The 16,618-nt window shown below is 38.0% G+C and overlaps 1 protein-coding gene across 3 annotated transcripts in view; it reads left to right on the top strand.

The window, feature by feature from the left end:
* CAGE1 (cancer antigen 1) overlaps positions 1 to 16,618 on the top strand; it is a 57,274-nt gene that overhangs the window by 13,092 nt on the left and 27,564 nt on the right. For 2 of the 3 annotated variants that reach the window (XM_024552370.3, XM_045189174.2), the window contains 4 exons: positions 1,104 to 1,253; positions 3,242 to 3,352; positions 5,916 to 5,996; positions 6,220 to 6,342. In XM_024552370.3, coding sequence (XP_024408138.3) covers positions 1,104 to 1,253; positions 3,242 to 3,352; positions 5,916 to 5,996; positions 6,220 to 6,342 — 465 coding nt within the window. The remainder of the gene's footprint in view (positions 1 to 1,103; positions 1,254 to 3,241; positions 3,353 to 5,915; positions 5,997 to 6,219; positions 6,343 to 16,618) is intronic. The other variant, XM_045189172.2, reaches the window with a different exon arrangement.

The raw sequence follows: 16,618 nt of genomic DNA, 5'->3' as shown, positions 1-16,618 counted from the left end.
AATAATTCTATTTTTAATGATTCTTAGGAAACCACTCTCTCTGTTTAAAAAATGTTCTCCGTGATCTTTTCTCCAGAAAGAAGGAAGAATTATCTAAGCCAGTGGTTCTTAAACTTTAGCATTCATCAACATCAGCTGTGAAAGTGCAGATTGTTGGGGCCCACCCCAGAGTTTCTGATTCAGAAGGTGTGTGGTGGGGCCTAAGAATGTGCATTTCTAACAAGATCTTAGGTCTCACTGATGTTGCTGGTCCAGGAATCACACTCTGAGAACCACTAACATAAGCAAACATGACATTAAGTTTAGCTGCTTAACCAAATCATAACAGTTTTTAAAGTAGTAAACTCTGAATGAATTAGTGTAAATGTACAGAAGTTGAGCACAATATATGATATTTTTCTTGAGCTTTTTAAAAAATAAAGTAAAATTTTTTGTTTTCTCTTGACTAATCAATTTCTTTAATATCCCCAAATCATCCTTACTCTGCTTTTGGTTTTGCTTTTTATTAACTCTAGGTCCATTTTCTCAAAAGTGTGGTCTGGGAGTGTCTGTGAGGTCAAAAATATTTTCATAGTAATATAAAGATGTTCTTGCCTTTCTCACTCTCATTCTTCCACCAGTATACAGCGGAGTTTTCCAGAAACTAAGTGACATGTGATGTTGTAATTGTTTCCATCGCTGATACAATGTGTGAAGCCAATACGAGAGTCTAGCTGTCTTTCATCAAGCCAGCATTAAAAATATTTGCAAAAAATATAACAGTCCCACTCTTTCCATTAATTTTTTTGGAAAATGCAGTAATTTTTTAATTAAATTGTTATTTATATTGACAAAATAGAGTATTGCTATTTAAAAGTAAATATTTTTAAATGTTCTCACTTTTAATTTCTAATACAGTAAATGTTAATAGATATAACTTACATGAACAAGTTGTTTTTGAGTTCCTCAGTAATTTTTAAGAGTATAAAGGGGTCCTGAGAATCAAAAAGTTTGAGAACCACAATTCAGAGCTTTTAGGAGTGGTATTTGATTCCAGCATTTTACTTTAAAAGTAATCCAGACTCTTTGTCTTATTGTGACAAATCTGAATTGTGTACACATAGGATGCAAAGATGATACATTCTAATTTGTTCCTGAATTACTCACCTTGTGAAGAAGAGAGCCTGAATCCCCCAGATGTGAAAAGAACTTTCCAGCCGGCCTTCAAAATTCACAATCTTATGGCTCTGATGACAAGACTTCTCACATGCCAGGTAATTTTTAAAAATGCTTATTTTTATTGGGTGGGGAGAAATTACCAAGGTTAGACTTAAACCAAAAGAGGCAATGTGAGGTGACAGAATTAAATCATGAAATCAAATAATGGAGGATAAAATAAAGACCCTTAAACCAACCAATCAGCCTTTTCTTCCCCCTATTGCATCTTTCTTCAACACCTAAATCCCACAAGTCTACAGTATAGTAACATAATAAGATAAAAAATAAAGATTCCCAGTGAAACTCTTCATGTAGCACTTCCCATTTTCAGGAAAGCTCTTTCAGAACAGTAGTCTTACATTCTGGGTCAGTCTGCTCCTAGGGATAAGTTACTGTTTGCGTTAATGAACTGTTTACCCAATCTAAAAATATTGCTTGGGGGCAAAGGGAAGGACAGTGTGGAGCTGTGTACATTAGTAGAATGAAAAATGAAATAAGTATCTGGTGAGTTTGAATCCTGACTTCACCACTTCCTGGGTGTGTGACTGGGCCAAGTAACTTTACTTTAGTTTCCTCATCGTGAACAGGGGAATGATACTTGCTACTACCCTGGAAGGTAAGGAGCACCATGCTTAATGAGAATGTATTAAAGGACATGACACTTGATAGTTTCTCAAATTAGATAGCTCTTTTTCTTCCACTTTTCTTCTATTTACATTTCTTTGATCTTAAGTGCATTCATCTGAGCCAAAGTTTGATGGCATAGGTTTGTGATGTTCCTGATCCAACACAAACCTTATTTTTTATTTTGTCTTAGCTCAAATGTGTTCAACACTAGCATTTACTGAATGCTAGACACGGAGCTAAGTGTTTTATGCAGAGCTCACAAAGTAGTGGCCCACTGACTATATCTACCTAAAGTTGTGTGTTTAAATATTGGGATTTGATTGTGGCACAGTCTATTCTTGGCTGCAGAACTTTTCACTGCACCTTGCCCTTCAAACATGTGCTTACTCACCATATTTGCTTGGTTTTCTCCCATCTCACTGGTGGCTACTGTTCTTTCTCCGTTTTATTTGCTGACTGCTTCTCCTCTACCAGACCTCTCAGTAATGAACTAAGATCTTCTTAGTACCAGTACTTCGTTTGCTTATTCTGTCTCCCACCCTTCTAGGACATAAGCCTTCAAGATTAGAGACCTGGTATGCTGTATGTCCTGTATACCTCACACTGGTTAAGCTTCTAGTAGACAAATATTTGCTGACTTCCCAACCTGTCCTTGAAGCCATTTAAGTTTACTGTTCCTGCTTTTCATGGATTAGCTCTTACACCATTCTTTATACTTATTATCAGGCTTTAAAAAATATGGATAAACGAATGTGGTGGGAGGGGGTATGCAGAATGGAGTGGAGTGAAGGGGGGAAATGGAATTACGGTAATAGCATAATCAATAAAATATATTAAAAAACAAAAACAAAACAAAACAAAAATATGGATTAACAAACCCAGGCTTAGAATCATTGAGTTTCTTGTCCAAAGTCTCACATATGATAAAATGGTTGAGCTCAGGCAGAATCTCCCAGGCAGTCTGACTCCTGTGCATGCACTTTTGACCCTTAGGTTATTTTGGTACAAGTACCTTCATTCTAGAGTTTTATATTATTGAGGATGTCTGATTATTTTGGTGTCAGTTACAATAATTTGTCTAGAATTTGAATTTTTAAACTGACTAGGTTAGGAGGGGATGAATGTATAAATGCATGAGCATGTATAGTTATTATAAATGAGTATTAACCTCCCAGTAATTATATTAATCTGTCCCAATAACACTTATATACAAGTGTAAATCTATATGAATTCTTTCCACACTAACCCTTTATTGGATGCCTCATGATGAGTAATTGAAGAATTGAGTTCAATATTATTTAACCTCCTTTGGTTTGATTACTTATTTTGGGAGGGAGATTTGTTTCATTTGTGTTTTTCCCTTCTTTTAGCTTTACTGAAAACGTTTTAAACTAGCTTCTCAAACTGTTTTCTTTAGGACATCAGCAATCTCAATGCTGAACATTTCAAAGAGAGTGAGAAAGTTAGTGATACAATGCTGCAGAAATTGAAGAGTTTCCATCTTAAAAAGAAAAATTTAGATGAAGAGGTACTGTATGTATTCTTCGTTCTAAAAATTATATCACTCTGGCTGGGTAGCTTAGTTGGTTAGAGCATCATCCCTATGTGCCAAGGTTGTGGGTTCAATTCTTGGTCAGGGTACATACAAGAATCAAACAGTGAATGCATAAATAAGTGAAACAATAAATCAGTGTCTGTCTGTCTCTCTCTCAATTAAAACAATTTTAATAAAAATAAAAATTGTATCATTTTTAGTGAAAAAACAGTCAAAGTAAAAGGCAGTATGAATGTATCCTAAAAAAGAGAATCCTAAAATTTGGATATTTTTAAAAAGAATTGTTTTTGTGCACCCTGGCTGGTGTGGCTTAGTTGGTTGGATATTGTCCTGCAAACCAAAAGGTCATCAGTCAGGACACATGCTTGGGTTGCAGGTTCACTGCCTGGTGTTTATGGAAGGCAACAGTCAATGTTCCTCTCCCTTTCTTTCTCCCTCCCTTCCCCTCTCTCTAAGAAATAAAAAATAAAATAAAATAAAAATTGTTTTTGTGGACCAGATTAGCTTTACTATGGCTCTCACTAAGGAGATATATCGTGCAACATTTGACTTGTGTAATAATGTAGATCTGTATTATAAAGTCTTGTTCATCTACCAAAAAAATTGGTATATTTATTTTTTCACTTTTGCATGGCATTACTGATTTTGAAGAATAGTGTATTTTGACATTTTTATAGTGATTACAAACTTTATCACTTGGAATAATGTATAAACTGAAAACAAATCATTTTATTTTTTATGTGGAACAAGGGTAAGGAAGAGAGGCTCTTGAAATTTCTTCAATTATTCTTTTCTTGGTGTAGTGATACAGAAATTAAAAGATAAAATTAAGAGAGTTAAGTTAAGCCCTGGCTGGTGTGGCATCCCATAAACTGAAAGGTTGCTGGTTCGATTCCTGGTCAGGGTACACCCCTAGGTTGTGGGTTCGGTCCCTGGTTGGGGCACATACGAGAGGCAACTGATTGATGTTTCTCTCCCTGTCCCTCTCCCTCTGTTCCCTGTCTCTGTAAAATCAATACACATGTCCTTGGGTAAGGATAAAAAACAGAGAGAGAGTAAGTTAGATAGGGATGGTGATTAACAGAATGTCAACTTGTGCCATTTTTAATCTGAGAGGAATACAAAAGTGACAAATTTATCTAGCTAAAGGAATAAAAACATATTTAAATCTGAAATCTTGGATAATTGTAACAAACTTAGTTCTGTGCCATCAGGAAATTACTTCCATGAACTGAGGGGATAGAAAATCAATGTTACAAGTATTCTGGGGAAACTCTTTTGCCTCCTAGCTAACCTGTAGAGAAAAGGATCAAGAAATAAACATGCACAGAAATTACTGGCCTCCACTTCTGAAACCCATCTTCAAAAATAAGCCCAGTTGAGGGTTGGAGCAGCATGGTACAAAAATACAATTTCAGATATTTATACTCTTTGGTAAATTTCTGTGTAGTTCCTGAAATATTGGCTGATGAGGTTACATGATACCTATGATTTGATCTGGTGAAGGGCATGGAGAAAGAATGAAGTGGTTGGGAATATAAATGATGCAAGATTGGCCATTAGCTATTAAGAGTTGAAGCTAGATGATAGTTACATGGTGGTTCATTAAAGTTTTTTCTCTTTTTTAAAAATACTGGAAATTGTTCATAATAAAAAATATTCTGTGCAGCACACTTTACTTCACTGATATTTGGCAATGTTTGAATATTAAGATTTATTATACTGAAGGAACAAATGAACAAATAAGAAATGATTATAAATTGCATATAGGAAAGTTGACCAGTTTTTTTTCTTTGAAGAAGAATTTTAATAGCCTGATTATAAAAACAATGGAATATTAGGATAAGCTCCCTGGAGATCCCAAGCTCACCTTCAAGTTCAGGTATTCACTGGGACTCAAGGGACCCAGCATACAGTGTACTCACAGCTGTGAGCTGTGATGTATTATTACAGTGAGAGGATACAGATCAAAATCAGCGAACAGAAAAGGTGCGAAAGAAACCAGATTCAAGCTTGCATCTATCCTCTCTCAGTGGAGTCTCATAGGATTCATTTCATTCCCCCAGCAGTGAGTTATGACAACACATGGGAAGTATTGTCTACCAGAGAGACCCATTTGAGACCCAGTGCCCATGGTTTTTACTGGGGGCTGTTCACATAAGCACCTTCTGCCTAGCACATACCAAAATGATAAACCCTCCAGGTAGAAAGAGGTGTTCAGCATAAACCACATTCCTTGTACAAATATGTTAGGCACAATGAGCCATTCATATCAGGAAAGGATAGAAACCCTCCCACAATTCAAGTTCCCAGATACAGTCAGAGGGCAGCCTGGCTAGCAGGCCTTTCTAAGGGTAGCAGCCTCAGGCCTGCTGTATGAACTCTTTTTCTGGACAAAAGCTATAAAAACAGCATGTCTTTTGGGAGACCAGGAATTGGACTTTGCATGGTTTGATGATTTTATTATAAATGTTATAGAATGTAGTTTTTTTACTCTTCTTCTCTGAAGTATAAAATGCTTTTTTTTTTCCCCTAGCTACAAAAACATAAAGACAGAATCGCAACTTTTAGAGAGTTAATTGCTAATGAGAAAGCATTTCAAGATCAGGTGATTGACGTGAGTTTAACATTTACTATGTACTGTCTTTAATATGCAAAAATATAATTTCAGATGTTTATATTCTTTTGGTAATTTGTTTAAATCCTTCTAGCTCTAAGTTCTACACTTCTATTATTCTAGCCACTGAAAATCTTTTTGTTTCACTAACAAAGTATTTATTTTTAAATGCTCAAAGTAGTGTGAAAGTATTAGAAGAGAGCACACATATATTGAATCTCAGGTTACAGATTTTGATTCAAATGAAGCCAAGAGTGTGAATTCAAATGAAGTCAGAGATGTACCTACCGTATTGGGAGCCAAACTGGATAAGTACCACAGTCTAAATGAAGAGCTTAATATCTTGGTAAGAAAAACTTTTTGTTGCTTTACTATCATTTTTACATATAACACCATTTTATTAACAAGTTTAAGAAATTTGCTCATTAAAATGGTCACACACTGGTATTGTGGCAGTATTATTCACCTACAAAGTAGAGAACTGAACTTTTGCATTTTCAGGTTTTGAAATTTTACATAATGTCCCGTCTGATTTCTATTTAGACTAATCAGATTAATTTCTTTCAAATGTAGAAATCAAAAAATATGTGCAGTTTTTCATAGTGAATGAAGCATATTTACATTGTTGCATATGCTACCACCATTCTTACAGTGATACCTGTTTACAACCACCATGATTAAGGGGTGCTTTGAGAAACAGCACTCATAGTTTACTTTAGATGACACCTAAAGGAAAGGGCATCACTGCAGAAGAGAAATAGTAATTATGTAACTTAGTGAAGGTGTTAGCTTGTGGAATGGTGAGAATCATTTTGCAGTATTTAAGTGTATCAAATCAACAAATTGTATACCTTAAACTTACACAATGCTGTATGCCAATTATATCTCAGTAAAGCTGGAAAAAAATAAAGGCAGATAAATAGGAGAAATATGTTAGAAGAAAATGAAAATATGATATTGGTAGCTAGATAGTTACAGAGTTACAATCCATTTGGATCCCACTATAATGAAAAGGTGGTTAATTAACATAATTTATTTTTAATAGCAGTTATTTAAAGAAGTCTATTGTACTTCTAAGTTATTAAAAATATGCATATATGCTAAATTTAGAACATACCCATTTATCTTTTTTTAAGTATAATTTACATTTTATTTTTTTCCAGAGAATATTTCTTCAGTCTTAGGATTAGCTCCCTACATGGGCTTTGGTGGAGGTCATGGGACAGCACCAACAGGTCTAAATCAGGGTGGGGGTGTTCAGTCTTTCTGGATTTCACAAGAATGATTTCTGACTACCTTGCTGTGAATAACACCTTCACACAGTAATGTAGTTTCATTAACTGTGTTGGGAAGCACATAAGCATTGAAGACACTCGCTTCAGAAACATCCCTAACAGCTGCTGCCTCTACTGTGTTTCTTGATGGGCTTGTAGTTGGGCACACATCAGGCATAGCTGGTGCAGTGAATAGGCTGCACATGGGCATGGCCTATTTCAGCACATCATCATTCTTTCTTTTTGGGGGTGGGGGAGGTGGTCATCTTAGAAGAGAGGACCCAAGAGAGCCCCATTTATCTTTAAAAGAAGAAAAAGTCTATTGTGAAGGCTTAAATATTCTTCTTTTCTAATTCATTGTTTTTTTCATTAAAAAGTAATTGACTTCCCACAAAAGGTTAAGAAACACTAGTCACTAGGAAGATAGCTAAATCAAACATAGCCCCTGCTTCTAGGGAATCTAGGAAAGAAGATAAAATAAATAATTATTTACAAAGAGTAAAGGGAAAGTTTCTTAAAAAGAGATACAGTGACTAGCATCTAAGAGAGGAAATGTCTGTAGAATGATGAGTTCAAAGGAAGAACAGATGACATCCAAGTGGGACAATCATGGGAAATTTTGTAAAGGGGATGAGAGTTAGGTCTTGAAGACTACTAAAATTTGAGTATAGGCATTTAATAGGAGAGCACTCAATAAATTCTGTCATTCATTAACAGTTCTATGCTTCAGATGTAAAATATGATGAGAATGGATCTTAATCTACCCAATATTGGGAAACCAGAATGAGAAAAAGGACAAAAATGGGAGTGTGTGAGACATACTGTGTTGCTTTAAAAATGTTGCTCCATCTTTCTTGTACAAACTACCTCAGAGAAACCAAATAATTGATGAGGGAGAGTTCTTCATTAAAGAATATAAGCTATTGAAAACAGGAGGAGGTGTAGGTAGACATACTATGCCTCCTCGCACTACCAAAAGAAGGACAACGACAAATTTAAAAACAAAAAACAACCATAACTGACAGAAAATCAAACTGTATGGAAGTCCAACAACCAAGGAGTTAAAGAAGAAACATTTATCCAGACCTGTAGGAGGGGCAGAGATGGGCAGCCAGATGGAGAGGACTCGCAGCAAGGTGGTGGCTGGTGGAGCAGGTAGTCCCCACATTTCCGAGCAGATAAACCTGGAGGAACTACTGGGGAGCTAGATAGACCGCATAACCCAGGTCTCCAGTGTGGGGAAACAAAGCCTCAAAACCTATGACTGAAAAAAACTGAGGGGGTTGAGGAGGCAGGAGAAACTCCCAGCCTCACAGGAGAGTTCATTGGAGAGACCCACAGGGTCCTAGAATGTACACAAAACCACCTACATGGGAATCAGCACCAGAAGGGCCCAATTTGCTTGTGGTTAGTGGCAGAAATGACTGAGAGCTGAGAGAAAGCTGAACAAGCGCCCTTGTTCCCTCTCGGACCCCTCCCCCACATACAGCACCAAAACGCAGCCACGTGGGTTGCCTCACCCTGGTGAATACCTAAGGCTCTGCCCCTTACTACATAACAGGCATGCCAGACAAAAAAATATATAGCCCAAATGAAATAACAGATCAAAGCTCCAAAAATAGAACTAAGTGATGAAGAGATAGCCAACCTATCAGATGCACAGTTCAAAACACTGGAAATCAGGATGCTCACTGAATTGGTTGAGTATCATCGCAAAATAGGGGAAAAAGTGAAGGCTATGATTAGTGAAATAAAGGAAAATGTACAGGGAGCCAACAGTGACAGGAAGGAAACTGGGACTCAAATCAACAGTTTGAACCAGAAGGAAGAAATAAATAGCCGGAACAGAATGAAGAAACAAGAATTTTAAAAAATGAGGTGAGGCTTAGGAACCTCCAGGACAACTTTAAACCTTCCAACATCCAAATCATAGGGGTGCCAGAAGGAGAAAAGGAAGACCAAGAAATTGAGAACTTACTTAAAAACATAATGAAGGAGAACTTCCTCAATCTGGCAAAGGAAATAGTCTTCTGGGAAGCTCAGCATCCCAAAGAATTTGGACCTAAGGAAGCACACACCAAGGCACATTATAATTACATTACCCAAGATTAAAGATAAGGAGAGAATCCTAAAAGCAGCAAGAGAAAAGGAGACAGTTACCTACAAAGGAGTTCCCATAAGACTGTCAGCTGATTCCTCAAAAAAAACCTTACCGGCAAGAAAGGTCTGGAAAGAAGTGTTCGAAGTCATGAAAGGCAAGGACTTACATCCAGGATTGCTCTCTACAGCAAAGATATCATTTAGAATGGAGGGGCGGATAAAGTGCTTCCCAGATAAGGTCAAGTTAGAGGAAGTTCATCACCATCACCAAGCCCTTATTATATGAAATGTCAAAGGGACTTGTTTAAGAAAAAGATGATCAAAAATATGAACAGTAAAATGACAACAAACTCACAACTATCAACAACCAAACCTACAAAAAATAAAAATAAAAACAAACTAAGCTAACAACTAGAAAAGGAACAGAATCAGAGAAATGGAGATCACATGGAGGGTTATCAGCAGGAGAGGGGAAGAGGGAGAAAGGGGAAAAAGGTACAGAGAATAAGTAGCATAAATGGTAGGTAGGAAATAGACAGCGGGAGGGTAAGAATAGTATAGGAAATGTAGAAGCCAAAGAACTTATATGTACGATTAATGGACATGAACTAAAGGTGGATGGGGGAGGAATGTGGATGGGAGGGGCTGTGCAGGGCAGAGGGGAATGGGGAATGAAGGGAGGAAAAATAGTACAACTATAATAGCATAATCAATAAAATATATTAAAAAACAGGATTAAAAAAATAAAAACAGGAAAAGTACATCATAAAATTATATTTTGCATCTGTGAATAAAATAAGGAATCAAGGCAATAATAATGGCTGTTAAAAACTAAGTTTAAAGCTGACAGGGAGCAGTTAATGAATGGGCCAGACTGATAAACATCTGAGCCCGCTGATCAATCTTGAGACACCACTAGAGGTGAGACGAGCAGACCTGAGTCCCCTGAGCTAATGCATGAGGACACACAGAATCTGCAAAGTAATCTAGTCAAATACAACTGGATCTGAAAGCAAGCTGCTGGACCTAACTAGCAATTGACACTGGATAAAGAAACATTAAATGACACCATGAGAATAGATCCAGATGTGAAAAATTCCCATCAATAAACAATTGACATGAGAAAAGGGAGGGAGGGAGAAGAAAGGAATAACTCTTACAGACTAAAAGAGATTAGAGACAAGTCAACCAAATGCAGTTTGTGAAACCTGTGTAGATCTTGATTTGAACAAACCTACTATAAAAAGATATTTGTGAGATAATAGCAGAAAATCGAACACCATCTGGGTGTTAGTAATATTAAGAAATTAATTTTAATAGATGTGACAGTGGCATCATTGTGTTTTTAAAAGCTCTCATCTGTTAGTGATAAATACTGAAAAGTAGTTATGAGTGAATTAATATGATGACTAGGCTTGCTTTACAATACTCCAGAAAAATAATAGGGTGGCAGAGTGAGTGAGTGTGATTGTGTGTAGGGGGCATTTGGAGACAGATGAAAAAATGGAAAAATGATCATTGTTGGAGTGATAGGAGGTTCATTACACTAAGGTATTTGTTTTTGTTCTTTGTTTTGGGAATGCAGAAATGTGCTCTAGAAGATGCACTCCTTATTTTCTAAGGAAGTCTAGACCAGCAAGACTTCATCTGCTGGAGTTGAATTTGATGGCTCAAACCCTGTCTGATGCTTTGTCCTATGGTTTTCTCATGGTCTTTCTGACCCCTTGCTCTTGGTTCTTATTCACGATTCTGATTCTGCTGTTTGCTTCACTAACCTCCTGAGACAGGGTCCTTGACCTACCTTTGTCTTCTGTCTGGCTCTCATATTTTGAGTGTGAAAAACGTCTCATAGTCCTATAAGTCCTTAATAAGGTACACCAAAGACAGGGATTCGTTTAGGAAACAAGAGTCCAATTAACAATACTGATGTTCAGAGTTCAAGTTGGGCTTATTGTAATGATCCCTGAAGTTCCTCCTAGGTTCCATCTGTAGTAAAATAGGAACCTTTTTATAAAATAAGATATTCTTTAACCAGTATTATAAAAGATATACTTTAGCCATTATTATAGAATAGTTAAAGATTAAAAACTGAAATACTATCCAAAACATACCACTTCGCTATAGCATTCTATATATTACATAAAACATTTATGTAATTTATTACTTTGGTAGCCTCTAAAGTTATAAGTGTGTTAACTTGTAAACAAAATGCTCAAAAGGTAGTGCATTCTTTTCATTTTTATATTTATCTCCTATACTCATAAAAATAAGAAAACAAATATTTTGCAAAGCAGAAAATTACTACTCTAGGAAAAATGTCCTAACTGAGCCAAAAGAAAACAATCAACCCAGTGTTTCATGGTCCATCTGAACTATGAAAGATACCTACACTTTCCTGGATTTGGGCACAGTATTACCCTGAGTACACTTTAGTTTCTGGGTCTCTCTGCGACTGACTGACCTCTTGAGGAAGAGTCTGGTTTCACTAGAACTCAAGTCATACAGGTGGGAACCTGTCCAGCCAGGCAGAACCTCAGCTTCCGTAGGAAAATGTCAATCTTACCATCTGTTTTCTTGTCCTCTTAGGCATTCGGGGCATTCTTCTAATACTCTGAACCTATCCTCACCTTCTTGGTTTTGATTTCTCTAAATCCTACTTTAAGGCCAGCACAAGAAATAGTATTTGCTCTGTAGACCCTAGTCGGAGGATATTAACATCAATATGTCTGCTGATCAACTCTTAGCAAGAACTGTTTAAGACCTTTTATATATCTGGAGGTTCTCTGTTCAGGCCCTTTCATCCCTTTAATACCAACCCACAGTAAAAATATATATTACATCTTGATCAAATATATTATATATGCCCTCACACAAAAGAAACACTGGTTTTATTATTCTACTTCTTTTTGTGTGTTGATCATAAATTCATTTTACTACTTAATAAAAAGTTACAACCTGGATCATATTTATTATCAGAAAGCTTCTGCTGGTAACATGCTGCCTTGGCCTTCACAGGACCGCTTTTACCAAGCTATGTTTTGGTGTTATGTCCTCAACAATCCTAGGAAACTCCCTTTCCATTTACTACAGAGAGATTATTGTTTCACTTAGTGCTACTTGGATGAGAATTTCCTTTGAGACTTCAGGCTTACTAGGAAAAGCTTTTCTTTAGAAACAGGTGTGTTTTCATTGCATAAATAATGAAAAATCTTGCAACTGACCACATTTCAGTTTAGTACCAAATATGTGGCACTGTAGGCTTAATTGTCTTCATAACTGCATGTTGTTCTGTTCACTCTGGTTTAATGGTTTGTTTTTTATTTATATTTTATTATATGTATTCAATCTCAGAACCTTAGTGTAAAGAAGTGGGAAATCAATTAACCAGCTAACCTTCAGATATCTTAATCTTCGAGGCCATCCATAATGATGACCAATCCATCCACTGTCATGGTGAATGTTATTTCTACTTTGACACACTTCTGTAAGTTGACACTAAGAGGAGTGTAAGAAAAACCCCATTTAAGGAAAAAGTGTTACTGCAAGCAAACACTTCTTAGGAATCCTAGAAGACAGAGCCAAACTTCTTGACTGTGTGGCTGAGCAGCTTGCCTCTCAGGTGATAGAGGCTTCAGTGAACCTCTTAGAGGTATGTGCTAGGCACAATACTGGCTCCCAGAGATGGCCACACCCTAGTTCCAGAACATGAAAAATGGACTTTGCATCCCTTAATAAAAAAAGGAATCCATGCAATTATGCCAAAGGCTCTTTGCAAATGTATTTAAAACAAGGGCCTTGAGATGTGGAAATAGATTATAGATCATCCTGGATTATCAGGATAAAACCAATCCACTCACTTGTAGCCAGCCATGTTAGAGGGAGATGTGACTACTGAAAAATGTCAGAGATACAACACTGCTGGCATTAAAGATAGGGCAAGGGGATCACATGCCAAGGAATGTAGGCAGCCTTGAGAAGCTGGACAGTTTCCCCTAAAGCCTGGAGAAAGGAACATAGTCCTGCTGACAGGTCAACTTTAGCTGAGTGAGACCCCTGTCAGACTGCTAACTTACAGAACTGTAAGATAAATATGTGTTGTTTTAAGCCACTAAATTTGTGGTAATTTGTTTTAGCAGCAATGAAAAACTAATGCAAGATGTGTGGACCTTTTTTTTTTAGTGATTCAGATTTCAGTGCCTCATAATATATTGGGGAAAGTTAATATATTAACTTGGAACTATGTCTACAAAACTAGAATACAGAATGACTATAGAAGGGATACAACCCAGGAAATATTCCCCTGGAGGACTTCATGACTGGGCAGTCCTACCTGGACTGAGTGAACCTCATCCAGCACCAGCAGCCAGCCAGCTTCTCTGCCTCTCAGTCCCTGTCATCCATAGGAGCAGCTTTCCAAGAGGACTTCCTCTTCTACTGTGCTCAAGTGTATGTTGTTGTGGACAAGGCCAGACATGGGTACTCTTCCTCGGCCTAACTTAGCCCTGCCTATGGGGCCTGCTTCTTCAAGGTAACTAGCAAGGCCCATCACAACTTGTTTGGGTCTGCATCTGTGGCATCTGCTCCAGCTCACATGGGCAGGCCCCACAGGAAAGGAGAGCTAGGGAGGTAGGAGAACTTGCTGCTGCTGCATGTACTCTCAGCCCTCAAACACTCAGGGGTGGGGAAGTCCTGACTGACCTTATTTCTTATCCCCACATATGTAAGGGCTGTGATGCTATCTCACTGAACTACGTTCTGAAAACTAATATAAGAAATATCCAGGGAGAAACAAGATGGAGGCGTAGGTAGACACACTGAGCCTCCTCGCACAACCAAAAGAAGGGCAACAACAATTTTAAAACAAAAAAACAACCAGAATTGACAGAAAATCAAACCACACAGAAGTCCGACAACCAAGGAGATAAAGAAGAAACATTCATCCAGACAGGTTGGAGGGGCGGAGACCTGCAGCCAGGGCGCAGCGGACTTGGACTCAGGGCAACGCTGCTGGATCCAGAGATGTAGCGGATTGTGGGATGAACGGGGCAGGCAGTGCCACCACTAGCAGAACCCACGGCCCCACATTCACACATAGATAAACCAGCAGGGACGGTGGGGGAGTGAGGCAGACTGCGCAACCCAGAGCTCCAGCTTGGGGAAATAAAGCCTCAAACCTCTGATTGAAAACACTGGTGGGGGTTCAGGCAGCAGCAGGAGAAACTCCAAGCCTCACAGGAGAGGTAGTTGGAGAGACCCACAGAGGCCGAGAGTGTTCACAAGCCCACCCACTCAAGAATCAACACCAGAGGGGCCCACTTTGATTGTGGGTAGCAGAGGGAGTGACTGAAACCCGGCAGAGAGTGGAGCAAGCGCCATTGCTCCCTCTCGACCCCTCCCCAACCTACAGCGCAGTGACCAGCATTACCCTGCCCCAGTGAACACCTAAGGCTCTGCCCCTTTACGTAACAGGCATGCCCAGACCCCCCCCCCCCCCCCCCCCGCAAAAAAAGGCCCAAATGAAAGAACAGATCAAAGCTCCAGAAATAAGCAGCGAACAGATAGCCACCCTATCAGACGCACAGTTTAAAACACTGGTGATTAGGATGCTCACAGAATTGGTTGAATTTAGTTACAAATTAGATGAAAAAATGAAGGCTATGCTAAGAGAAACAAAGGAAAATGTACAGGGAACCAACAGTGATGCGAAGGAAACTGGGACTCAAACCAACGGTGTGGACCAGAAGGAAGAAAGAAACATCCAACCAGAAAAGAATGAAGAAACAAGAATTCAAAAAAATGAGGAGAGGCTTAGGAACCTCCAGGACATCTTGAAACATTCCAACATCCTAATTATAGGGGTGCCAGAAGGAGAAGAGGAAGAACAAGAAATTGAAAACTTATTTGAAAACCTAATGAAGGAGAACCTCCCCAATCTGGCAAAGGAAATAGACTTCCAGGAAGTCCAGGAAGCTCAGAGAGTCCAAAGAAGTTGGACCCAAGGAGGAACACACCAAGGCACATCATAATTACATTACCTAAGATTAAACAGAAGGTGAGAATCTTACAAGCAGCAAGAAATAAGGACACAGTTACCTACAAAGGGGTTCCCATAAGACTGTGAGCTGATTTCTCAAAAGAGACCTTACAGGCAAGAAGGGGCTGGCAAGAAATATTCCAAGTCATGAAAGGCAAGGACCTACATCCAAGATTACTGTATCCAGCAAAGCTATCATTTAGAATGGAAGGGCAGATAAAGTGCTTCTCAGATAAGGTCAAGTTAAAGGAGTTCATCATCACCAAGCCATTATTATATGAAATGTTAAAGGGATTTATCTAAGAAAAAGAAGATAAAAAACAGGAACAGTAACAATGACAGCAAACTCACAGTTATTAACAACCACACCTAAAACAAAAACAAAAGCAAACTAAGCAAACAACTAGAACAGGAACAGAACCACAGAAATGGAGATCACATGGAGGGTTATCAATAGGGGAGTGGGAGGGGGAGAGAAGGGGGAAAGGTACAGAGAATAAATAGCATAAATGATAGGTGGAAAATAGCCAGGGGGAGGGTAAGAATAGTGTAGGAAATGTAGAAGCCAAAGAACTTATAAGTATGACCCATGGACATGAACTATAGGGGGGGGGGATTGTGGTAGGGAGGGGGTGGACAGGATGGAGTGGAGTGAAGGGGGGGAAATGGGACAACTGTAATAGCATAATCAATAAATAAATTTTTAAAAAATAAATAAAAATAAATAAAGAAAGAAAGAAATATCCATGTACCTGCCACCCAGGTTAAGAAATAAAGTGTGATTATAGTTCAAGCCCCCTGAGGCCCCTCCACCCAGTGGTAACCATTATCCTGAATTTGGGGTTAACCTTTAATGCATTTTTTAATTTCCTGCATACATATGTATTTTTAAACAATACATAATGTCTTTTAAAATTGTATCTTCTATATCCTTTTCTAAGTTCCCACCCCCCCAACCTTATAATTGCAAGATTCTTTCTTGTGGTAGGTATAGCTGTAATTTACTCATTTTCATCCCTCTATAGTATTTTAACATATGAATGAACTATAGCTCACCCTAGAACATGTCAGATACATCCAATCTTTGTTCAGTTGATTTTACAGAGTTGAAATCTTAGTGTCCATAAACTCTTAATTTTTAAAAAATTAATATATCACACATTTTACATGTTACTATGCTATCCTTATAGATTGTATATCATTCTTAATCATTG

Source organism: Desmodus rotundus, chromosome 3 (assembly GCF_022682495.2).
Source record: "Desmodus rotundus isolate HL8 chromosome 3, HLdesRot8A.1, whole genome shotgun sequence".
NCBI lineage: Eukaryota > Metazoa > Chordata > Mammalia > Chiroptera > Phyllostomidae > Desmodus > Desmodus rotundus.
Note: the sequence above shows the minus strand (reverse complement) of the source record. Positions and strands in the feature narration are given on the sequence as shown.